General features: G+C 39.9%; 1 protein-coding gene across 3 annotated transcripts in view; it reads right to left on the bottom strand.

Moving 5' to 3' along the window:
• Positions 1-25932, bottom strand: part of ARHGEF10 (Rho guanine nucleotide exchange factor 10) — a 109234-nt gene that overhangs the window by 58680 nt on the left and 24622 nt on the right. Inside the window, exons 4-17 of one of the 3 annotated variants that reach the window (XM_063330353.1) lie at positions 25054-25344; positions 23597-23660; positions 22132-22211; positions 20914-20970; positions 17381-17544; positions 14087-14203; positions 12801-12915; positions 10806-10918; positions 6906-6983; positions 6499-6678; positions 5073-5189; positions 3034-3126; positions 1373-1543; positions 504-649 (exon numbers count right to left, since the gene is read on the bottom strand). In XM_063330353.1, the coding sequence (XP_063186423.1) occupies positions 504-649; positions 1373-1543; positions 3034-3126; positions 5073-5189; positions 6499-6678; positions 6906-6983; positions 10806-10918; positions 12801-12915; positions 14087-14203; positions 17381-17544; positions 20914-20970; positions 22132-22211; positions 23597-23660; positions 25054-25344 (1786 nt within the window). Of the gene's footprint in view, positions 1-503; positions 650-1372; positions 1544-3033; positions 3127-5072; positions 5190-6498; positions 6679-6905; positions 6984-10805; positions 10919-12800; positions 12916-14086; positions 14204-17380; positions 17545-20913; positions 20971-22131; positions 22212-23596; positions 23664-25053; positions 25345-25932 lie in introns of all 3 variants that reach the window. The other 2 variants (XM_063330351.1, XM_063330354.1) reach the window with 2 other exon arrangements.

Below are 25932 nucleotides of genomic sequence, written 5' to 3' on the forward strand. Positions count from 1 at the left end.
GGTCTCAGAGATAAAAACCCTTCCCCAGCTGTAACTTTGTTAGTGAACTCCAGGTTTGTTCTGGCTACATGCATTAGCTTCGTGCTTTGGTTTGGGTTTTGTTTTTGTTGGGTTTTTTTGGTTTTGTTTTTTTTTTTTTAAATTTGAAAACTACGTCAAGTTACAGATTTGTGTGTGTGTGTGACAGTACAAATTTAAGGACAAAGAGAAAAAAAATCCTACCTTGGCATGCCTGTGCTCCACTAAACACCACTACACAGCAATAACTGGACACTACAGAACATTTCTGTCTGTAATCTCTAACTCTAACTCTTAAAAATTTACTCTAGAACTTTGAAACATCAGCAGGGATTTTAGAGGACTGCTAGTTATCCGTTTATTTTGAATACTCCTAGAAATCATTAGCCATAGTAAACACAACAACAACAAAAAATTAATTCAGTGTCATTTTTTCCACGGCTGAAGCTTGAATAATCATTTAAAAAGTGTGAGCCAAGTCTTACCGAATATTTACTGTTGCACACATCAGGACATCATTTAACATGAAAAGTCGTCGTTCTTTGGTTTTGATAATTTCTCCTTTGTCATTGTAAACTGTCTCAACCATATCATCAGTCCGTATGAGGTATCTGTTCCCACTGCTGAGTAGCTATATTTAAAAAAAAAAAAATCAACATTGTATGTTACACATGTTAGATCTAACAACTGGTGCAAAAAATAAAAGAAAATACAACAGGTTAGCACTTAGCACTTGCCATCCTAGTACCAGTGTTTGCAGGTGGATTTGCTACGTGAATTAAGCCTCTTTACTGATACGTAGTTTGAAGATTGTTCCTTCCTACCTACTGCCTTCTACAGTTCTTTAAAGACATTTCTATTCAATGATGCAAACACATGAATGAAATAGACTGGGATGTTCCTTAAACAAGGAAGACCTTGAACACATTCAACAGCATATCTTGAACTGCTCCACAGTCGGAAGCACTGCAATACAAGGAACTAGTTCCTTCCTTTATACAGGAGTAATTCCTCAGTTCCAGGATAAATTCAAAATTCAATTTTGAATTTATCGCCAGAAGACATGCATGAGACTTTACTACAGGATGACGAAACAGGTTTATCCATACACTACCACAGAACATGAATGCTGCTGCTGCTGCTGTTTCAGCACGTTGCCCACTCCATCCAGCACACAGTGGCTTAACCAGGGAGCCTAATTCAGCCCTGGAGGTAGCTCACACCTCACCTCTACCTCTAGAATGACCTCACAGAAAAACCCCAGGTGTCTCTTTGGTGTCCATTCTAAAGATTGATCAAGGCTCAGAAACTAATAACATACTAACTCTTCCATCACACGTTCTTACTTCCTAACCTTGTTCAGATACCGTTCGTTCATTGCTTTTGCTATTTGTTTTATTTCACAGCGCTGATCTGCATCCCTTTTCCTTTCATTTAACTTCTCTGCCAGTGTTTCAAGTTCTGTAAGAGCCATCTGTAGAGGTAATCTGTCGGGATGTCCTTTATTAGTGTTCTTCAACATATCCTGAGGAGAAGCGATAAAACAAACAAAAAATTTAAAAAAAAATCAAATTTAATTTCAAAGTCAAGTTCAAAAGATTACAGGATGTAGCGTTACTGCTACACTCTTTACCCAAGTACTACTAAAGAACAAGACCAACGGACGCCTAATGAATGACACCTAATGAAGACAGCACATTGCTTATTTTCCTGAATACCTTAGTAGTTCTGAAAAAGATACTGAACGAGGTCACATACTGCTTATTTACAGGAAGAAAGTATAGCAAAGGAACTTGAAAATAGGTGTAAGAAAATTAAACATAAAGGTAAATTAAGAAAATGCACATCGTATTAAGCACATTTTGAAAATCAATATCATAGTATAATATATAGGTGTCTGTAAACAATGATTTAAAATTAAAACTTCTCTGATATTTAGTATCATAATAATATTGTGTTATCTTTATTACTGTTATTATTCCTCACTAAAACACTGACAGCATACTCATCCCAAAGTAGGGGACATTACTTCATGGAGGTTGCAAGAGGCCCTAAAAATCTTTCCCTTTTGTAGACATGCAGTGGAACAGTTTGAATGAAATTTTTGCTTCTTTCCCATAGTGCTTAAAAGTCCCTATGTATTCACTATGGCTTCCTGCCACAATAAACTCCATTTCTTCTGTTAACTCAAAAACTCTTGCCATGACTAGCTACCTGCATAATCCCCCCATGACTTTCTCTGCTTCTTCTCCCACAGTAATTCCTGGACCTGCATTCCAAACCTTGTCCTCCTCTGTGGCACCTGTAAAAACACAGCTAACTCATAGCGCTCGCCAGGATAGACTTGCTCTGGCCTGGAAGGAGTTACAAACAGCGTATGTTGGTCTGGAGCAGGTCTGCACCGGGGAACTGTGCTCTTCTACAGCTCAACTCCCTGTTAAGAAGAGACCCAAGGAGCCCCTGTCAAATCCCCAGTTTCCATGGGAAGGAAAACAAGGTGCTGCAGGTCAGAAGGAAGCTGCAACACACTTCAGCAGGTCCTGTGAGCCAAGTAGTAAGGCAAAGAGTGCACTTTTGTTCCACATCCCACATATATTCTGAACTATCCAAGGCATTAATTACATCCTCTTCTATTTTTCTTAAATGGAAAGTAATGCCACAAAGTTCCTAGCGGTGTTTTGAAATGTTATTAGCTAATGAACTGATATGAACAAGTAGTACACCTGAACTACAGCTTTACTGCAACATGACTTACAAGCTAAATCTAACCTAGCAAGTAATCTAGAGTAAGTCTAGTTTACTAAGATTTTCCCTGCAGTGTATTTACTGCCTGTAATCAGACTACAAGATCAGTGTGTTATGATGGACCCAAATTTTTTCTTTGTTATTTCCCCATGATCCAGTGGTCACTTCCACTGAAGTGTGCTCCTCCAGCAGAAGGCGGCTGCCACGCAATACCACAAGCAAACCACAGAAGAATGCAACAAAAGCATCCCTTTGGTAAACATTACTTACCTGCAATAGCAGAATGAACTGTGGAAAGCGCTGGATAGGTTTCATCATTAAACCATACAGTGTAATTCGATCAGGGCTTGACTCCTGGCACTGCTGCAATGCAAGAAAGTCACACTGTTTACTACCATGAGTGTATTTCCATCAGTTAAAGACTGAAAGGAAAACATTTCCTGAAAATTCTTCTACATCATTTACATTAATTGTAACAGTGATATTGTAAAGATTCCACTTACTATAAAGATTTCATTAAAAATATTAAATCTTTAAAAAATATATCACTATTAAAATGATGGCATGTCACTGAACTGAAATCTCCTCCTTAGATAAATACAGCTGGGATAAAGCCACACCAGCAATGCAGCACCTATGCATATATCGATACAGCACATTCTTGCTTTTTATGCAAGCAGTGCACTGAAATGCCTGCTTAACTTCAAGCACAACAAAGGAAAAGTACTTGTTCAAGGTCTTAAATCTGAAAAGTGTAAGCGATCTGTTGATTTATAGTCCGTAATTTACTATTGCTGCTCTGTTTCTTGGGGCTAAGAGACTATAAATCTCTAACTACCTATGTTTTCTTTTAAAAGGAAATCTAAGGAAAACATCATAATCTCAGTGCTATGCAAACAAAAAGAGATTTTCATTTTCTTTATTAAAAGAAACTAAGGAAAAGAACATTGATGTATGTTTGGAAAGAAAAACATAAGGATCCATTATTTTGGTTATCAGGACTGGCAGATAAAACCAGACAAATTTCATTTGCATGCGCAGAAAAAGCCCTGTTTGTATAAAACATTTCAGCATTTGGAAACATTTTGGCCAAAATCAGGTAAGCAAAACCAGGGAGAGTAGAGGAAATACTCAACATTAAAAACAAAGCAAACCCATACAATATTAAACTGGTGTTGTGCTTAAATTGCTATTTATTGCTACAACTATCAGCCTCACAACAACTTGTTTTCATACTTATCCCCACATTTTTTTTTTGCTCAAACAGCAGTAGTGAAGATTCTGGTCTTCATTGCTGATGGGCAAACAAAAAAGGAAGGTACAGAAATGTTTTCTGTCCTCAGAGTTTGGTTGTGAGTCCCCAGCTGTGAGCAGCACCAGCACTGACAAGCAGTGATGAGAGGTGTAAATTATGCCTCTGTTGGAACAACAGGCACTTTCAAGAGTGTGAGAAGTATGAAGTGATTATACGCTCACTACAGAGTCTCATCTTCATGGTGCCTAAGGCTTCCAGAATATAATCCCGTGTAGTACACGCCACATGCCAAAAAGTGTTAGCTAATTTTAAGATCTGAATACAGATTAGGAATCAGCCCCCCTGCCACCCTTCTCCAGGCAACCTAATTGCTTCTCTGTTTAGTTCGCCTAGGGCACCCAATTTCAGTGTTTGGTGGACCACTGCAACAGACCTGATAGGGTGACAGCTCTGAGAGGCACAACTCAATCCAGGACTCTTGGGGAACGGGACAAGCAGAGCTTCCAGGCTCTCAGCAGTGGCACAGACAGCCTAAAAGCCTTGCAATGGGTTTTGTGTACCCTCTGTAAGGTATCACTCCTAGGGATTTGCAGACTTCTACTGCATGCATATCATCAGAAGCATCGTATTCATCAGGGTAGTATGCATGCTGCACAAAAACTTGCAACCTCAAATTGGAAAAGTGATTTTCAAAATACTAGGAAGTTGCTGTGGAACAGAAATCTAGTTATGCTACTCTGCACAATACAATAAAGAAGTTAAAAGTAAAATAAATCCCAAAGAGGAAGAGGCCAAACACCAATTGCAAACGCCAATAAACTTATCTGAACAACAAAACTACTCTGCATTTCAAAATACATCCTAGATCTAACATCATGTTATTATTTTGAAAATACACTAGTGGAAGTGAATTTTTGTGCCAAACCCATAAAACCAAAGTCCATAAAACGCCACACAATATGCAGTATCAGCAGTCAAATTTCCTCCTAACTTACAATTTATACTGTCTTATTTATACCATATGCCCAGCTGTTTTAAGATTGAATGAACTCACCTTTAAGAAGTCTAAAAAGGCGGGTTTGGTGGCACATGTTTTCTTGAGAATCCCTACTGCTGTACTGAAGTTGTTTACATATTCACTGTATGCATCCAATACCATAGATTTAGAAAACTGAAAAGATAAAAGGGTAGACCTTAACTGTAAATACAAAAGATCCCTGAAAGCATAACTATCTAGACCTCTGACCATTAAGGCCTCGCCTTGCTCAGAGCTAAGGGCTTTGCTTGGCCTAGTGCTGGATCTACAGAAATACTGGTGATGCCCAGTATAATCTTTCTGTAGAAGACAGGCTGGAAAGCTAAAGATGTGACAGCTGTGAATTACAAAATGTAAATTTACAGAAAGAGCTTCATCTTGGCTACGACATTAGGGCAGACCCTGAGGACAGTGGGCAATCAAAGGGCATCCACTGAGATTCAAAGCAGCTGCTGGGATCCCCTGATCATCTCACTGCTGCCTCTCCTCCAGATTTGGTGAACCGGCAAAGCCTCAGGGCCTTCATGCCCCATCTTCAGCTGGAAGGATTTACTGGGAAAGCAGACAGACTGTGCGGTCCACAAACAGCGATGTGAGGGGTAAGACTGCTGCCCATTGCCACCTTAGTAATTTTATCCCTCTCTTCTGGAGAGCTGGTCTCATTAACACCACCTAACGTGCTTCAGTCAAAACAAGACAGGTTTGCTTTGAACACCAAATCTTTAGTAACCATTTCATTTTGACTGGCATGAGGTCAAAGCACTCAGAGACACAGATCCCAGCTCTCTTAAAGCAGGCATGAAAAGGTGGTAGTTTCCAGCAGCTGGGTGGCAACAAAACAAAGCACTCAAACCAGCAGGTAGGCAGCCTTTTCCACCCACACACTCACGGTGGGAACAATGCCTTTTATCAACCAAGACCACTTCTTGTTCTCCAATTTAAAGCAGTGGCTAGTTCAGCTCTTTACCAGCTGGACTTCCTTTAAGGGTGGGATAGTGTTTTACAAATACGCTTTACCTGTGCCCCAGGCTCAGTCAAAACCCAGGAATTCAAGACATCAACTACTGTGTTTTTTTCCCACTCCCAACAAAGATATTATGTATGACTACCTACTTTTTAAGAGATGCTGAACCTCAGATTCGCCTTAATTTTGGTGGGTTTGTGAATCTCTATCCTCTTAGAAAAAGAAACTGTTTGTTTAAATGTCTGAAAGCTTGATCAAAAGCCTGAAAATTTTGCCCACAATCCTTTCACATCTGCCGACCAAGCTGAAGACGTGTTGGTGTCAGTTTCCATACCAGGATGGTACATATATATTTTCTGACAGTTGCCACAGGCATTAGAGAATATGGGAATAAAGTGGGCAAGTTAGACAGAAAGATATGGAGGTGGAATAACAAGCCTAAATTAAAAACAGATTATCTGTTCAGATGCATTTGCTTACTGAAGCAACAAAGACATCACCGATCATTTCAACAGAGTCCCACTCAGATACACGACTCGCCAGCGCAATCTGAAACATTGAATGGCACTGAAGAATTTCCTTAATTCGATAAAAGACCATTTTGAGTTTTCTTTCACTCAATAATTTTGGTTCCATATCTGAAAGAGGCTTCTCATATTGCTGTAGAGAAAAAAAAATAAACAGATTTAAACAACAGCAACAAAAAAAAGGGTCTTCTACAAGCCGAAAAAAACCCAACTTATGTAACAGTATACACACACAAAATCTCTAAACATTTGGCATGAAGCATCTGTAGCAAAGCCTATGTGAGTCGTACGACACATTCTTTAAGGATTTGATTACTTTTCAAATTTCCAAACTATAAAATGCAAAAGATATAAAGGTACCTCCAGGATTCTTTTGAGAGCATCCACATAATTCTTCTCACTGTCAACTACAGAGCCCAAAATATACCTCCTCACGACCTGTTGAAGAAACAAAGTTTCGTCTGAAGCTCTAATCAGTTAATACATTCATTATAGTTGGGAATTCTGATGATAAAATTCTCACATTAATAAAATACAAAACAATTTCCATACTGGAACGGCAATAAAATAATACTGTACCTCTTCAAAAGTGATTATGTTTACAATTATCTAAAATTATCTATTTAATTTAAAGAACACAACAGTTACTGCATCTATCTCTATAACCTTTGCTGACTGTTGCAATTCCAAGCTTTACTTTTGAAACTTTTTTTTTTTTATTTTAGATGTATACATTTAGGCATTAATATAAATAAAAATAGGTATAAGATGATGTTGGCTACTTTGGTGAATTGATGCAACAAAATAGGTAACCAGTTTTCAAAATCAGTCTTCAAGATTAGTTTTCTTTTTTTAATGTTTTATAAATTTCTTAGGAGTAACCTGAAGGACAAATGAGCAAACATTAACTGCCTTTTTAAAGTAAGGTCATATAAACTGTACCACTGAGAAAGTATCTAAGCCAGTCAGCATTTCTTTTTGGGCATTACCATGCATAAGTGAAAACCCCATCTCATCTATATTCATACCCATTGACAGAGTTGTAAGAGCTTCAGGATACGCTACCATATTTCATGTTTACAAATTACAGGCTATTTATCACACCTCCTTCTCCACCTCCTGTTCCTGCAATTCAGCGGAAACACACATCATATGCACGTGCAGGTGACATGACAGGAAGGACTGGGGAACTGATCTGGTTTAGAATTTAAAATTTAAACTTCTTACTGTTATTGATTAGATTTCTGGATGATTTTAAGGGTTTGTTTTCACCCAAATCCATTTCCTAATCCAACTCATCCCAGGGCTTTCAGAAGTGGGAGTCTGAGGGAGAAGACAGCACAAGGGCAGGCTCAAACCACTCCTCACAATTACAAAGGAAGGCAAAACTGCTTCTTTTGCTATTTTAAGCCAGCCTAAATGACCATGAAACTCAAATCTCAGACTTGCTTCTCTCTGTTCCTGATCCCCGCAGCCTCCTGCCTTCTCCGCCATGGCCATCTTTAATTCTCCACACGTATTTTGCAGTATTAAGTGCAGGTTATGCAAGGATTTTCTTTCAAGTATTGACATTTCGAAGGAAGACTTCAAAATTTTCTGAGGCCTTGCTTAAAGATATCTACAGTAAAATCAGTTGTGTCTAATTTGTGTTCAGAATGGATTAAGCAGTGTCTTATTTGCTATAATGTACCAACTGCTCTGGTAAAGGATCCTAACACTAGTTTTAGTCACAGTCCATTCTTCTGAAACGAATAAACATCTGTAGAAAATGTTTTTTTCAAGCTCTGTAATACACAAAAGGGATACTTCATAGTCCCTACAGGTTATTGCAATAGATCTGCACAACTTACAAGAGGCTTGCAGGCACGTCTCACATTTATATTCACGTTTTTGCTAGTAACAGCAGCGTACAAACATAAACAACTTATGAATTCAGGTCCCAGTGTTACAACGAAGCAAAAGCTATCAGGACTGAGACCCAAGGCAGGACAGTGGTTAAACAGGCACCAGGTTTTCAACAAAAGCTATCGTGCCACCTGCTGTTTAAAACAAGCACATTTCATGAAGTCAGCTCGTTGAGAGAGCGGTCGGGGTTGGAAGGGGCTTCTGGCCTTCACCCCTCTCCAGCTGGGATGCTGATGGCCACTGGGCCATCTGCCGGCCATGGCGCAGGGTTACCCCGTCCCACAGCCAGGACTTGTGTTGGCCTCTGTTGAGCTGCTGGAGTTCTTCTTTCAGCCTCAGCCCACCAAAGCCACGCTGACCAGCAGCCCCATCCTCCCACATGTGGCCTGCTGCACCCCTCCAATTTGGTATCCCCTCCAAACGCGCACCACAGCTGGTATCCAGATCATTAATAAGGCATTAAACACCACAGGCCCCATACGTGCTCCTGAAGGACACTAGTAACACTGACCACCCACTGGACTTTGCACCGTGGACTACCACCTTCTCAGCACGGTGTCCTCACCTGTTTTCCACCCGCCTTCTAGTCCACCCATACAAATTATCTCTCACCTATATGGCTACAACGGTACTTCAGGAGACTGACAAGAGCCTTGCTAAAGCAGAGGTAAATGACATCCTCTGCTCTCCTCTGTCCGCAAGCCAGTCATCTCAAAGGGACTCAAGCCGGTCAGGCACGAATGGACTCGGGTCCATCTATGCTAAGTGTTCCCAATCACCCTGCTGTCCTCCCGAACCCAGAAATAGCTCCCAGGAGCATTTGCATCACCTTTGCAGGGACTGAGGTGAGGCCAGCCTGGATCCTCTTTCCTGCTCTTCTCGAGGATAACAGCGTGACACTTACTTTTTTCCAGTCTTCTGATCACTGTGATCTTAGACAACAGAGCAAGGCCTTACCCTCAGCACCCTTAAATCCATCCCATCTGGTCTCAGAGACACCTCTATGTCCAACTGGCCTCAGTACCCCCCAGCTGCTTCACTCCAGCAGGACCTGCCTCTGGGCTTCAGAGGCCTCCTGAGAACATGCCTCACCAGTAAGAGCTGAGGCAAAGGGGGCACTGAGTACCTTAGGCTTTTCAGTGTCCTTTGTCTCTAGGTCCCAGCCCATCAAGCAGCAGACCCGTATTTGTCTTAGCCTTCCTTTTGCTGCCATTATACATAGACAAAACCTTTCCTTGCTGCCCTTCACACCTCTAGCTCCAGTGAAGCCTTGGCTTTCCTAAGTCCATTCCTGCCCACGTGGGTAGCTCCTCCTGGGTAAACAGGCAACATACATCATGACCTACACAACAATTATTAGTCTGCTCCAAACTAAGAGCACTCTATTTTTACAAAAGAGGGTACGTTTATTTTTAACTACCTACCAATAAAAACCCAAACAAAACAGTGAAACTCTCAAACCCTTCTTTGGAAAGAATAAAAAGACAGCAGAGTGATGCTCAGATCTTACATTATAATGAAATCTTACAGTAACGTAAGACAGTTTGGTAGTTGCATTGTTACAAGATTAGCACTTAACTGTGCTAAACACATTAGAAAAATAAACACTACCAAGCAAATAAAAAAAACCTATACCGCTCTCCTCAACTGTCCTTTAATTTAAGGGGTTTTTTTCTCATTTTCTGAAGGTACAGACCAGCTCACAACTTGACACCACGAGACGCTAAAAACTCTTATATGGTTATTACTTGTAATAACAACACACTAACATGAACCCACAGGACTTATTTTCAGCCAAAATTTCTAACTGACACTGATTTCAGTGTTTTTTGAAGTGATTTCCACCATGACTGTAGAGTTTGGGGTGGAGAAAAGCAAAATATTCTCTTCTGTTGACTTGATTTTATTGAGAACATATTTTTTTTTTTTTTAATCAGGAGAAACTTTAAAATTCAGAGAGCATAAAGGATATTCTCAGTTAAAATAGAAATCCTGAAGCACCTGGAACAATGTCTTCTGACTCAATAAAAATGTTTAATCTCTTTTCTTTTTCACTCAAAACCATCACATTCAGTTTAAGTGTTCAGGTGAACACTTACACAGTGAAACAATATAATTATTATAGGTAATTTTATAATGCAAACCAGCATTTTGCATCCCTGGCTGATTCAGGACTATGCAACTATATGCACACATACCAATTTTCAAAAAACTACTTATTCAGTTCTGAGCTTGACGTCCACTTAATTTACATTAAATGCCAATGTTTGAAGAGCAAGGCACCTGGCAGCCATTGATATAGAGCAGAAAGGGAGGAAAAAGAGGCAGAAGACCATATTTTCAAAAGCCTGCTACCTGCTGCTGGGATAATCCTTCAGGCATAGGAGTCATAATTGCTTCTGTATGCATACAGTCCACATCAATAAATAAATTTAGCTCCTCTTCTTCCAGGCATGATGATCTGTGATCTACAAATAATTTAATAACCAAAATGTCGACTTTTACAACATGTAGATTGAAAGAAGGAAAAAACCAAACAAACAAACAAGCAAAGATCCTATCATCCAAGCACAATAATTACACAGCAGTCTCATTTTCACTTACCAAACAAAAGAAATTTCCTAGCACTTCTGTATCACCTGTGAAATCACATAAATACCACCACCAATAGGTGCTCTAATACAGAACATCTTTCCAAGGTACCTCAAAATCCTAAAATCCACACAGCAGGAGACAGCCTATGCATCTTTTTCTTGACCTCTACTCTCTCTTCACAGCCAGGAGAACAGGGCTGTCCAGACCACAGGACAGGACAACTAGGGTTAAAGCGCTGCAGCTCCAGGGCTGGCAGGTTTTTTTATAAGTAAACTTTGGGAAGAAATTAAACACAGCCATAATACGATCCAGCTTTAAAAGTTCCATACACCCTTCCATAACTGAGCTAAAATAAGTAGCCAAATGTACCAAAGTGTTGGCTTTTGTCAGAAATAAGAGTAAGGGATTCTGCGCTGCTCCCTACATACTAATTCTCTGCAAAAAGCACCACCAAAGCGCAGTGATAGGTGGCAGCACATAGCCAGCCAAAAAAGCAGAGATGAGCAAAGGAGTGATAAAGAAAGAACAGTATGAGAAACTGTGTCTCAGAACAAAAAGGAAGTAAGGGAAGCAGATCTGTCGGCTGGGAGGAATTAATGAGTTTATTTGACAAATTTGTCACTAGCTCCCTGCTGATTTGGTAAGTGGCTAAGGGATTAAACCCTCCACAGATATCCTGTGTCTGCTACCTAACCTCTAGAAATGTAAGGAGGAATGCCAGGCCCACTGTAACACCGCCCTGCTGGAGCAGATAATTTTCTCCTATGCAACAGTAAAAAGTTGAGGATACAATTTTGATCACTTAAGTTCGTGCAAATAACTTTCTGTTTTCTGTCTGTAAATTAGGTAAATTCAGAAGCAGTTAGAGGCGATGACAGGGATGCAGAACGTGTCCTGGTCCTTACGGCTAGGATGCAGCTTTATGTTAGCTCGCCCACTAAAAATGTCTAGTTCCAGTCCTGCGGTTTCAGCTTCCTAAAATTGTAGTTTTATAACCTCAGAAGTTACAACCATTCAATTAGTTGGGCAGAAACTTGAGCAGAAAGACATACTGCCTCCCAGACTTATCCTGAAGAAGAGATGTTTGTATTCAGTTACTATCCCCCGCCTCTTGCAAAAATTAACTGTGGACTGCTGCTGCTGCTGCTCATGAGAGAGGGCTGACGTTTGTTCCTAACTAGAGAAACAACACAAATACTTAGAGCTTTTTGATTTCAGGCCATTTTCTGTTTTCCCAGTCCAAACTCAGCTTTCATTAAAAACCACCAAACTGTGATAAAGCAGAACAGTCTTTTCCCCTACTTCCACTTCAGTACTTAAGCACAGAAAGTGTTCGTTATCCCTTAGCCATGACAAACTTTTGAAAATAGTCAACCATCACTCCACTGAAAACCATGTCATAACAGCAGACTTTCCTGACATTCAGGAGTTACTTGATGGGGGGGAACTGGACAGACTTAGCGCCTTAACTCCTGTACACCAATACCTAGATAGCATCTATGACGCTGTTTGGTGGGATTTTTTGTTGTTGGTGGTTTTAAGTGGACACTTCTGTGATCCTCAGGTTTCTTAGGTCACTCAGGTACTTGCCCCAAATCTAAAACTACCCAAGAGGTACTGACAAAACTTCATTCATATAAAGCTGATTTCATGCATCCAGTACTCGGCTCCCAGTACAAAAACCTGCTAGGCCATTCACTTCCCTTCTCAGAAATGACTAGAGAGAGTAGCAAACACAGTATAATTAGCACATACCTTGAGAAATAAAAGATTTTGTTCTAATGAAAGAACGACCCTTTTTCACAGCTGCTTTTGTCTTTTCGAGCCCATCTTTGGTACCTTCTCTAGCAGCTCTCATAAGCTTTTGCATCTGTAAGATAAAAAGTACAGTCTACATGTTCAGTGAATAATAGGAACACGTTTGAGCATACCATGCAGAATACTTTCAATCAAAATATCTTTAAAAAGAACACTCAAGTAGTTTAGGCTATAAATATAGCCCAAAGTCAAAGGAATATATAGTAAGTACACAGATCCATCAAAGCTCAGATCTGAGCACCTGTGCTTTTTCTTAATAAAATCAAACCTGGAGAAAGGAACTTACTTCATGATAATATTGTATGCAAGCCTAAAACAGCAGAAACGCGTAAGAACACTTCGGCATCAAACACCTGAACTCAAAATAGTCTCAAATGCTCAGCTTTACATTATGTAAGAAATAAATACTACGAACAGGTTATTAACAGCCAGGGTCCTTGTCCATCTCCCAATGTCCCACCAACTCTGACAAAGTATTTCTGACCTAAAGATAATCCCCTAGACTCAGTTATGTATTAAGTATATTCTTAAATAAACACTGTTTTGCAGAAAATGTTACAAGTAATAATTTAATTAATTGAAGAAATAAGTTGATTTAATTAAGAATGGCATAATTTTATAATACCCTACTACAGCAAAAAGAAATTTCATTAAAAAAGAAGTGTTGTTTTTCTAGGAAATGTTTATTAAAAACCCCTGCTTTGTACTTTTGCTTTCCCAAAATGCCACCACGGCAAAAAATCCCCAGTCCTGTCAGAGCTGGGCTGACACCATCAGCAACATCAGAACACAAACAAAGCTGTCTTGCTGCAATCGGACAATTTCTTGGTTTGAGCCGAAGCTTTTAGCAGAAACCCAGCCTTTTCACACTGGCTCCATTCCGAGCGGGGAGATTCAGACTCCCCCAGTTTGATGCGGCCGTGGAGAGCCAGGGTCAGGCTGGCCCTGCGGAGGCACCAGGATAAGGGCACCAGTCAGCAGGGAAGGACAATGCCCTGTCTGATCTTCTGAAACTGTTACCATTAAAAATAAACATGAGAAAAGGTCCTTGACAAAGTACTTTTAAGACAAACTGCATAACAGTAATTCGGCACATTTAGAATTCATTTCATACAAATTATTGTTTGCTCTTTCAAGTTATGATTAAAAGAGAAAGACAACATTGTCTGTGTTGGAAAAGCAATCATTTAAACGTAGCTAGTTACAAAAATCAACTACACTACCTTCAGCTCATGTTTTTGCTTTAGTTGCTGAATCTCTACTGCTCCCACAGTGTTTGCCATCAAATCTTTCATCTTTTTTTCATAATGCTCCTTTAAACGCGTTAGGTCATGAGAAAGCTACAGTGTATAAAAAGACACAATCTTTTCAAAAAGCCTGTAGTGCAAACTTTATGCTAAAAGTACTCGTGTATATCATGCATGTTGCCCCGGTCTGCCTACTGATACATAGACAATTGAGGGAAAGTTATCATTTAGGGAAGCTCCAACCTGACAAACGGACCATCACTCCTGTGCATCGCTGAACTTTCTGAAACTCAGCCAGGCGCCTTTCTGCTACGCTGGCAACTACGTAAAGAGAGGGGCAAAGTCACTTAGGCTAAACGAACTGTGTATTAACTACATCGTGCACATCTTTTACAAACTGTATGGAAACAATGCATCAGCTTTAACCATGAGCATCATTCGTTGGAGCACAAACCCTAGTGAGTATATTCCTGACTATCCTTCAAAACAGTGGATAGGAAGAATTCTCAAAGGCTGAAGAACCCGCGGAGGTTGCTGGCACCTGACAAGACGGAGATCGACAGTGCCAGTGAGTTGGGTAAGGAGACACTACAAGGGGAGGATGCAGGGTCTTGTAATTTCCACGGGCATCTGTCATAGCCTCATTGTATGACGATGGCTGTAACCATCTCATCCTTTAACATATCCATTTGCAAGTTAAGGAAACTATCACAGAGAAATGCTCTGAAATACTAATTAACATTTGTTAAACGTTTTGAGAAAGCCAGATAAAAGAGGTTAAAATGTAACCAGAAAAAAAAAGAAAATATTTGGTGCACGCTATACCAGAAGCCCATAGAAAAACCCTCGGCTTGATGTTAACAGAGTTATTTGGCAAGACATGAAAGCATCAGGAAAGAGAAGGCCTACTGACTTGAAAACAAAGGGACAGGTCCAGCATTTAGCTCCACTGGGCTAGGTCAGGATGCAATTACCTTCAACACGATGATTCTGGCATTACAGCAGTAAAATGAAGAACAGTATCTGTTTCACAGACTAGAAATATTTAATAGCACAAAAACCTTCCCGTCTCAGAATAAATAAAAATATTCATCAAGAGTCTTAAAGAAAAAGTGACTTTGAGGGAAGTCATACCACCACTTAAAGATCCCACCTCCAACCTTTGTATACTTTTCAACAGACACTAAAAATCATGAGCAAGGCAAGTCCCTCACAGGCTCTGAAAGGCTATAGGGGAAGATGTGCTGGGAAAACACTGTAACATCCATCACAAGACCCGAGGAGAGGTGAGAGTTAGGACAAGGAATGGATACAAAGAAAAGGTATGAAATCGGGTGGTTTCTGCCTGCTTTTTTGTTTTGTTATTTAATTTCAGCAATTCTAAAGTTTCTGTCTGTCTTCATTCTCCACCAAACCCCTTCTCTAGTTTCCTGACTTCCCCACCTCCCAGTAACCCATCCAGGTGGAGCAGCCCCTCTGACTTCTCCATCCACCAACTAATGTGTTCCTCGGCTTTTCATCCCCATCCTCACAAAGGAATCCTCAAAACCTTATGTCACAGGCCTGGAAATGCCAGCTGCAGGGCAGGACCTCGGAGCACACTTCTCTCCTCCCACCACTCCTCCATCTCTTGCTTGGACACTCTGTGCCTGATCCTGGCACCATCACTCTCAACCCACTGCCAACAGTTTCCTGTGACAGATCTAAATATATTTATAGGTGTTTAAAAACTGGCTTTAAGCCTTGCTTTGTACACGTGTAAATACACTCTTACAACTATGGCCAAAACTGAAGCTACATATAATAGGAAAAGATAAAAAAAAACCAAAACCCAAAAAAATAAACCAACAGCCATATTAAGACTTACACACTCACATGCAAAGTTATTCCCTAGTCTCTTCCAAAGGTATTAAAAATAATAATAATAATAAAATATCAAACTCTGTTTTCTTCAGTCTAGTTAAAAATGCTCCCCTGAAAGAAACAGCTGCAATAGCCTAAACTTGTTAAGTCAGGACAAAACCAAAACAAAATCAGAGGATGAGCACCCAGCTTACAAAGTGCTGACTTAGATGGGCTCAAGTCTTGCAGTTAATTGCTCACTCCCTGATTTCCAAAGGGCGGGCAGCAAGGATGGAGGTGGCAGGAAAGCAGATAACGTGTACTGGAGGGGAACAGAGACAGAGAGGCTTTTATTCTCATTGAGACAATAAACCTGCAAAATGAAAAAAAATAAAAGGGTCCCGTGGAAGAACACCCTAGCTGCTACCTCTACATCCTCCAGCCACGGGGTGCTGAGCAGCTAACAGTACGTGGCTGTGAAGCAGCGGCTGGGTTTCTGTCCCCAGACAGCACACACTGAGGGGCCCTGAGGATTTTCCAGCGACTCCGGGCACTGAGCCCAGCCCTGTCTGTCCCCACTGTGCTCCGCAGCCCCGTCCTCCTAGCGCTCAGAGCAGGGAACTGGCAGCAGGAGGATGCCCAGGTCCCAGGCAAGAGACTTCCCTCTCACAGAAAGGGCACGAGGGCAGAAGGAGAGGGAGCCGAAGCAGCAAGAGAACAGGAGTCCATGCTCCCCGCAACGTGCAATCAGAAAGATGCAGCCAGAGCAGGTACCCATGCCATCATCATCTTCTTGCATCCCATGGCATGGATGTAGCCAAAGATACTAGACCACAGATGTGTCACAGATTGATCATTTCAACCACTTCTCTCCTTAATAAATGGTAGACTCCTCTTTGATCACAAAAATCTTTTTTTTTTTTTTTTTTTTAAGCTCAGTCACCTTCAAACAACCAAAGGGGTACAGATCTAAGACAGAAAGGTAGGTAACGCTGGTGAACAGTTTTGTGACTTTTGAACACCTGAAGGATCCCCAAAACTTCAAGTCTTGTCAGGCTTACCCCCATCTGTTCTTCACATTATTTTCCACACTCATTTACCACTTACATTAATCCAGCAGCTGCAAAAGAAGAAAAGGTGAGGAACTGCCCGTAAGCAAAAATAATCTTATTTTTAATTTCATTTTCATCCAACTTCAGGTTGGTTTGTTTTGTTGTTTGTTTTTTTTAAGGAGCTTCTGTTTAACATTTTAATCTTTTCTTTTCCCTGTTGCATTTTGTGGTGGACTATCACCCCCACATTGATTCATGTCCCTTTAAAAAGACGCAGTTGGCATTTGAAACTGGAGAAGGGAAATACAGGTGCATGTTGGCAAGTGTTGGAATTCAGGATAACCTCAATGACTAAGCAGCACTGCAGGATACATACATGTCTCTTGTGGTTGCCTCGCAAAAAGGAGCTGGGAATTCCATTTTTACACTCAGAATCACTCTGTTCTTCATAGCTTTCAAACTCACTTGAACTCCACCCATATTCCAGAGAGCTGTTTCCACCATCATCACCATTTTCAACATCATCATAAATCATTTCCTCTGCAAGAATTGAACCAAAACAAAACAAGCTACACTGAAATTTCCATTTGTTTAAACGCTGAAAAACTTGTTCAGGATGTGCTATAAAGAACTACACAGACTTTCATATGCACATTTCATACGCACCTCAAGAGGGACATTGAGGTGTTGGAACGTGTCCAGAGAAGGGCTACAAAGCTGGTGAGGGGTCTGGAGGACAAACCTTATGAAGAACGACTGAGGGAGCTGGGGTTGTTTAGCCTGGAGAAGAGGAGGCTGAGGGGAGACCTTATCACCCTCTACAACTACCTGAAAGGAGGTTGTAGAGAGATGGGGGCTGACCTCTTCTCCCTGGTGACAAGTGATAGGACAAGGGGAAACGGGTTCAAGTTACGTCAGGGGAGGTTTAGATTAGATATTAGGAGACATTTTTTCACTGAAAGGGTTATTAAACATTGGAATAGGCTGCCCAGGGAGGTGGTGCATTCACCATCCCTGGAGGTGTTTAAAAAAAGGGTAGATGGGGCACTTAGGGACATGGTTTAGAAGTGACTCTTGTCAGGGTAGGCTAAAGGTTGGACTCGATGATCTTAAAGGTCCCTTCCAACCTCAACAATTCTATTCTATTCTATTTTAACATGTAAATTAAATCCAATATTCAAACAGCCAAAGTCGGTTGTCTTTGTTGAAACGGAGCACTAGAAGAGGACAGTATTATGGGTACACACCACAATCCTTTTACAAACACGCCCTACTCAAACTACACGGTTATGTCAAAATCCCACAACAGGTTTCAGAAAAAATTCAAAGGAAGCTCAAAGTGTAGCTGTGAACACACATCTGCACTGAGTAGAAGCATCCTTCCATTTGCAAGCTTCTCATTTGTCTCTAGAAATACCTGCATCATCAGCTCACTGACAAATGTTAAAACATTGCAAGACTCAAACGAAAGTGTCACTACTTTAAGCAGAAAGGATCAGACCAAGAAACGTGTTACCTATGATATTTTATGACTCGTCATTCTTGCAACTCCACCAGTCACTCGGAGTCTCCCATATCTGCAGGTTATCTTGCCCATAATCTAGACTAAGAGCTTGAAGTATTAACCTTTTCAAGATACAGAAAGCTATTTTGCAAAGGCTGACCAAAGTATCACCTATTAAAGACATGGGTCGTTTTGCTGGCACAGATGTCAAGTACGACAAACTGATTCAAAACAGAATCGAAAATTCTGAGTGCCAATTACTTATCAGGAAACAGGCATGCATTCTACATGCAGCATCATTTGTCATTACAAGTAGAGAAGTGTGGGACACTTGTGCCAGGGATCTCTGTTGTCAAGAGGTTATAATGCAGCATTTAAAACTGTCTCATATTAAATTCAGTAAAAAAAAGTGCTTTCATTTTAAGACTGAAGTTTTATATAAATCCAGAAAAAATACGTACTCAAACGAAAAGCTGACATATTTTAGACATCCGTCTAAACCCTGGATTCTGTGATTTTAAAACTACATTTTGGCCAATAATATCTTAATGTTAACATTAATTAAGTTCTTTATAATTAACACAGAGAAATCTTCTCTAATTTGGAAGAATCAAATTTTAAGGACTTTTTTTTAAACCTCCACGTGTATCAAGACTGTCGTAAAAATATACTTACTGAAGAAGACATTGTAGTGGTAATCTAGCACAATGAATAATTTAAGCGAATCATCACAGTGAGTCAAAATAAGCCAAGACTTATATAAGTCTGTGACTTCTGCAATGCCAATATTGGGGCAGGATTTACCCAGTGGATTTGGTGGACATATCTCGTCCACATGCTAATGTAGATTGAGCTCTGACTGCGACTTTTTTGGACCAGTTTTGTCTCCCTGACAAAAATATATAAATGTTTATTTGTATATTACAATTATATATTACAATACAAATGTAATGATGTTAATAAACATCAAGATCATGAACGTATGAAGATTAAGTTTCCCTCACTACCCATTTTCTCAGAATCTTTCAATGTCTGGGAATAAACAGAAAGCCAAAGTTTTAATTAATGTCTTGTGACTTAAGCTAAAAATTCTGATCAAGATGCTCAGCAGAGTTTTGCTCCACATCCCATATCCCTCCCCAGCTCAGCCTCTTGGCCTTGGTGTACGTGTTTCCTGACTGAGCAGCGACAGTGCAAAAATGGCCCTGCCCAGAGCAGCACAGGCCACTGAGGGAGCTTCCAGTAATAAAAACATTCAAGCCACAAATGTAACATAACATTTTCAAATAACAAATGAAACAAATTTCAGTAATAATTTGTAAAACACCTTGCCTGAACACCACTAAGGACAAGAAATGAAAGTGTTACAGCTTTAAAGGTAAATTTGGTTTTCACACAAGAAAGCTTAAGTGTTTTCTTGATTCATGAACAACTTCAGTATCAAATACCTACACACCCTGAAAGCCATGACAAGTAGACACCAAGTTCCTAATAAACCAACCCACTCAAGCACAAAATCAGTTAGTAGCAACCAAGCTTTAAGTACAGTCTTCACTATAACCAAAAACTGCAAAACAAACCTGAGCGAGAGCTCATTGAAATAAGCTTCTTAGAATCACAGAATGGTTAGAGATGGAAGGGACCTTAAAGATCATCTAGTCATGGCAGGGACACCTCCCACTAGACCAGGTTGCTCAAAGCTCCATCCAACCTGGCCTTGAACACTACTTGAGCCCTAGCTCCTCCATTCCCAGAAAATGCAACATCTTGGCTCCAGCAGAGATCTATTCTGTCCCTTCCAAACATGCTCACACCATCAGGAGCTGCACCACTCCAAAGCTGAAATAAAACATTTCTGTGGAGTAACAGTCAGGATGGCAAACAGCCACTCTGAATCTCCTCTTCCATCTATTGGGTATTTTTATGTTGAAGGGGGACTTTCAAGAATAGAGCAGTTCTCTGTATAATCATGACAATGATGCATTATCATACATTATTTAACTATTTAAAACACCCTTTTCCTCCCTACCTTGCCTTGTTTAAGTCACTATTGCTACAACATCCAACACTGTAATTCTCTAATATACAGAATATTCTAGCGTTTGGGACCATATCTACAGAATAAAACAGAATTATTCTGAGAAGAGCGGTGTAGGACAACTACTGAGAAAAAGTCTTTCAAGAATTAGTTTAGTTCTGAACTTTGTAAGATCCAACAATTATTGACACAGTGTTAACTCTACATATATTTTGGGTACTCCAAAATATCCAATCTCCAGAGGTCCCTTCCAACCCTATGATTCTATGATTCTATGATACTCAACAAATGTATCTATTCAGTATACATGAACATAATTCCATATTACATTGCTTTCAACATGGTCTGTATTACAAAGACCTCAAACCTGGTTCGGAGTCTGAATTTTCTCTTGGCACATCATCATAAATTACTTCATCTGGGTCTAAAAGCAAAACAGAAAAAAAAATAAACAAAAAAACCACAAACAAGAAACCCCCTAAAATTTGAATGGGACCAAGAAACAGCGTTTAAGAGTTATTTGGACAATGCCCTTAATAACACGCTTTAGCTTTCGGTCAGCCCTGAATTGGTTGGACCAGATGATCACTGTAGGTCCCTTCCAACCAACAATATTCTATTGTATTCTAAAGAATTTTGGTTATGTTGGCACATATGAGTACAATGGAGGTACGACTCACTCTCCCCTAGCATTTTGCTGGTACATCTGATCATCATTCAAATAATGCAATAATGTGTGAAAACAGTATAAAGCATTTGTGAAATTTCACAGCTTTATCTGCATTGTTTGTGATGACTTTTGGTAGCCTGAAAACACAAATCTACTTCAATAGCCAACATTTCTCCCTCTTTCTTACAGCACTATGGCATGTTCCTTGCTTGTCGAGGGCTGTTCATTGCCTTACTAAATGGCTGTAGAGAAGCCATAATAGATACTTTTAAAACAGAAACAAAACTAAATAATGTAATGATCATTGTAGAACATTAAGAGGCAAAACAGAGATGCAAATTCCTCAGTCACTTCAAGTGACATGTAAGATGAACCTCCAGCCCAGAGGGAATAGCTGAGAACAAGCAGGATAACCTGTCCTCAAACCACACAGTCTCTGTTCTGTCTTAAAATGCAGCTGCCAGCAAAGAGCCAAGGGCATGCACTAAGAAAAAGTGTCAATTCCTTCCCTTCCACCTTCTCCAAGAACTTATTTGCCAATTACTGCATGAGAAAAATAATTTCATATACATCTACAAAGCAGACTCCAAACCTGAGCAAATTTCCACTGTAGATGTATTGATGGAGCCAAACGATTTCCTTAAGACAGTGACAAACAATTCCATAGACTCCAAAAAGCACTCCACAGGAAAGTGCATGTTAACTTTATTTTAAAATACACAATTTTGTTACACTGCTGAATATTTTAACTGGTATAAATTGGTTCATATTGGAACATATCTGAAAAAATACAATAAAAGTGAACATGGACATTCCTGTAAAATACATATGTGCACATAGATACAAACATACTGTTGATCACAACTTAAAACTGACCTTCTTCTACAGTTATACTTCAGTGCTTCAGATACTTACTTTCCATCCATGCTGTATTTGCAGGATCTGCAACCCACTTGGCCAAAGCATCGTCCCCTCTCTTAGCCTGGTTATCTTCACTTGAAAAAAAGGCCATGTAATAAAAGCATTAAAAGCTACACCACACTGTTTTTAAACAGCTGTGAAGACAAGACAATAAATACCTCACTGCCTTCCAATTCCCACCCCGAAACTGCTGATTATTAATCTCCTAATTACATACTGAGGCAGCGTTTTTGAGTAATCTATTCTATTTAATAGTCTGACTATTTTAGTCAAGAAATAGAAAACGCTTCCCCTTCCAATCTCAAGAAATATTTTGCTTTTGAGTTCTTCTACCAGAACACAGAAAACTCTCTCTTAGAAAACAGTGAAGTGAGAGCTGCTCTGTAAATAAGACTAAAAACGTTTTGGCCTACACCAGAAGCCATTGGGCTTGATGAGGATATTATCCTCCTCTGGTTGGTGCTGGTGAGGCTGAACCTGCAGCAGCACATCCAGTTTGGGATTCCCAACACTCCCCCTTCTAGAGAGTTGTGGGGAAACTGAAGCTACCTCTAGAGAAGCTACCTCTAGAGAAGCTACCTCTAGAGAAGCTACCTCTAGAGAAGCTACCTCTAGAGAAGCTACCTCTAGAGAAGCTACCTCTAGAGAAGCTACCTCTAGAGAAGCTACCTCTAGAGAAGCTACCTCTAGAGAAGCTACCTCTAGAGAAGCTACCTCTAGAGAAGCTACCTCTAGAGAAGCTACCTCTAGAGAAGCTACCTCTAGAGAGATGTGGAGAAACTGAAGTCAGGGACTAAAGCACATAGCTTACAATGAAAGAGGTGGGAGACACAGAGCTTATTTAGTCTTGTGAAAAAAGGATGTTATGGGTTGATCCAACAGCAGCTACAACTATCTGAAAGAGAGCTGCAGTGGTGATGGAGTTGGGGTTTTTTTGTTTAAGTTTGTTTTGGGAGCTGTTTTTTTTCAGTGCCAGATGATACGCAGAGGGGGATGGTCAAAAAACTGCACATTGGAAGATTTGGTTTGGATATCACAGGAAAAAAATTCAAAGGGTAGTACAGCAGGGAAGACTGCCCAGGAAAGCTGCAGCACTTCCATCCTTGGAGGTTTTCAAGGCTCAGTTACCACAGCCATGGCTGATCTAATGGCATGTTGGCAGTGGTCCTGCTGAAAGCAGTAGGCTATACTACAAGACCTCCAGCACCCTGTTGCAGCTGACATTGCTATGACTCTATAAAAATTAAACCTAGTTCCTTCAAAAATATCACACACAATTATACATGCAAGACCTCAAACAGTGCTGATTTTGGTACACAACCAAAGTTACAGAGTTAAGAAAATGAAAACAAACAAACATGGAAGCATCATACAAGAAAAATAAAATATTTATCAAATGTAAGCTTTCTTAGGAATGAAGGTTTTACAGATCATTAAAACATGCTGAACTGGCAATCACCTATTTTGAGGCTCCTCTGAGTTTACAGAATTACAAGGACATTCTTCAGTTGCTGACTGCGTACCTGCTAAGTAGAAAAAAAGAAATATAATCACCAAACTGTTTGGAATTAAGCATCAGTGTGGTTCAAGTGGTACATTTTAGCATAAGAAACTGATTTTACTGGTTCATTGCTAATGAATAATCTACTTCTATACAATATTTTCATCTTAAACAAATCTAAAAAGATTTGGAAGTTTCTTCACTCTACCCCTTTTTGCAAATGAAAGAATTCAGAGACACAGCAATTTGAGCTGTTAAGAGGAAATTACAATGTCTGATGCATTTAATTCTAATCTCTCAGACATATATTCCTCTACAGGTAATAACAACTGCACAAACACATTTGCTTTTACTTGCCAATATTCCTAATGGTGGTAGACAGCAAAGGCTGCAAAACCAAAAGTTATCACCATACACGGAATTACAGGAGAATTGCTGCCTAGCTAAAGAGTAAGTAGTATATTAAAAATACAAGAAAGAAAAAAAAGGCAGGATATGGGGAGCTTTCTGTTCCTCCCGCTCTCTTGACATAAAGCTGCCAGAATTTGCCAATTCTGGTAACAAAATGAGGACTGTTCCTGTTTCTGTAATAATCCATAGTTATTTCCCTTTTAAGTTTCTTCTTCTGTCTTAAAATTGTACTAAAGGACAAACAGAATTTGTCAAATCATCAAGGAAAAAATCCCACAGCAACTCTAAATCCACAAGGATTGTAAAATAAACACACACACACACAGAAGTGCATATAGATAAGGTAAAAGGGACAGGAACTCTGCTGGGACCTAGATAAAGCACGATAAGGTACGAGAAGAAACCGTTTGGCCTGAACACTGAGCTATGGCTCTGGAAATTATGTCATGACATTAAAAGGGAATCAGCACTAATCATTCTCAGACAAGACAGGAGTCCTCCCCTTGTATTATATGTTGTAATATGGTGCCAGCAAAACAAAGGTCAAGCATCACCAACTTCCAGAAGGGCTGAGAAAGAACTAACTGCGTACATGTGTTTTTTCTTATTCATCTTTACTTAGGTATCTCAATCCTAGTATGGCAAGCAGAGTCCCGTAGGAACTTTATTTAAAAAAAAAAAAAAAAAACAACCAAACAATCAAAAAACCCAAAATGATACACAAGAAAAACCCACATACACACCCACAAAAAAAACCCAAAACCAAACCAAACAAAAAACCAAACAAACAAAATCAATCAAACAAAAAAACCTGACATTTTTATTCCAAGCCTGACAAGAAATTTCAGTTCATATTGCAGGACAGTGTTCTTTTTTTATTTGGACACAAAATCTCCCATACACGTCCAGGCTGAGCACTACACAAGCATTTCCAAAACAGCACAGGTACCTGAAATTAAACAAGGATTCCCTGTCAAATAAAGTAAGGTGCGTAGATACAGTACCTTCTTCATCTACAGAAACACTGCGTATTATGACCGGACTGGAGTACGCTGGCAGTATCAAAGGTAAATTAGATGGCACAGCATAGCCACAGGGGACAGGAACAGAATATCCACCGGACAAGTTTGGACTTGCACATTCATCTTGAGGACTTGGTTCTGGTGATGAGGATGGATCCTTGTCTTGGATTGGTGAAATATTTATGACTGAGTAGGGATTTACTTTGGCTGGAGCGCCTTCTGCAGCAGGTTCTGATGTCCGTAGCTTCTCACTGTTTTCCAAATTATCAGCCCCTTTAGTTGAAAAAGCAAACAAAAAAATAGTTTTATTTTTCATATCTGCTCAAGCTGCTTAATATTGCTCTTGATATGATATGATCCCTACTATACAAGTCGCTTATAATCTATGACTCATAAAATTCCCACGCAGTAGTGCTATCCTCCCCATTTTACAGATGAGGAATGCAACAGCAGCAAAACAAGCGGGGTTACAAGGACACCTATGGAAAAACAATAACTGGATTCTAAATCCTGAACAGGAGGATTTCTGACAAGTACCCAGGGTCCTCTTTTGCTTGTCATAAGCACACGGCTCAAAACAGCTTTAAACCCTGAAGGTTAAAGTCAGGATTCTAGATGAATGTGGACCTTATAAACAGAAATACAAGAAGTATTTTGGGAATAGCCGTGAGGAGAGAAAGAGTTCATTGGAGGGACACTCCTCAAAGAACAGTCCTGAAAATGCTCTGTTAAGAAAAGGGGAAAGAAAATAAGTTTCCAAGTTTTCCTCTTTGAACATAAATTGTTTTCTGTTACACAAATTTTCTGGTATTTCTTGAGACAAGCTGAGGTACAGCAGAACCAAAGGCCCCTCTGAAGCAA

The sequence above is a fragment of the Chroicocephalus ridibundus genome, chromosome 3 (genome assembly GCF_963924245.1).
Source record: "Chroicocephalus ridibundus chromosome 3, bChrRid1.1, whole genome shotgun sequence".
NCBI classification, from domain to species: Eukaryota; Metazoa; Chordata; class Aves; order Charadriiformes; family Laridae; genus Chroicocephalus; species Chroicocephalus ridibundus.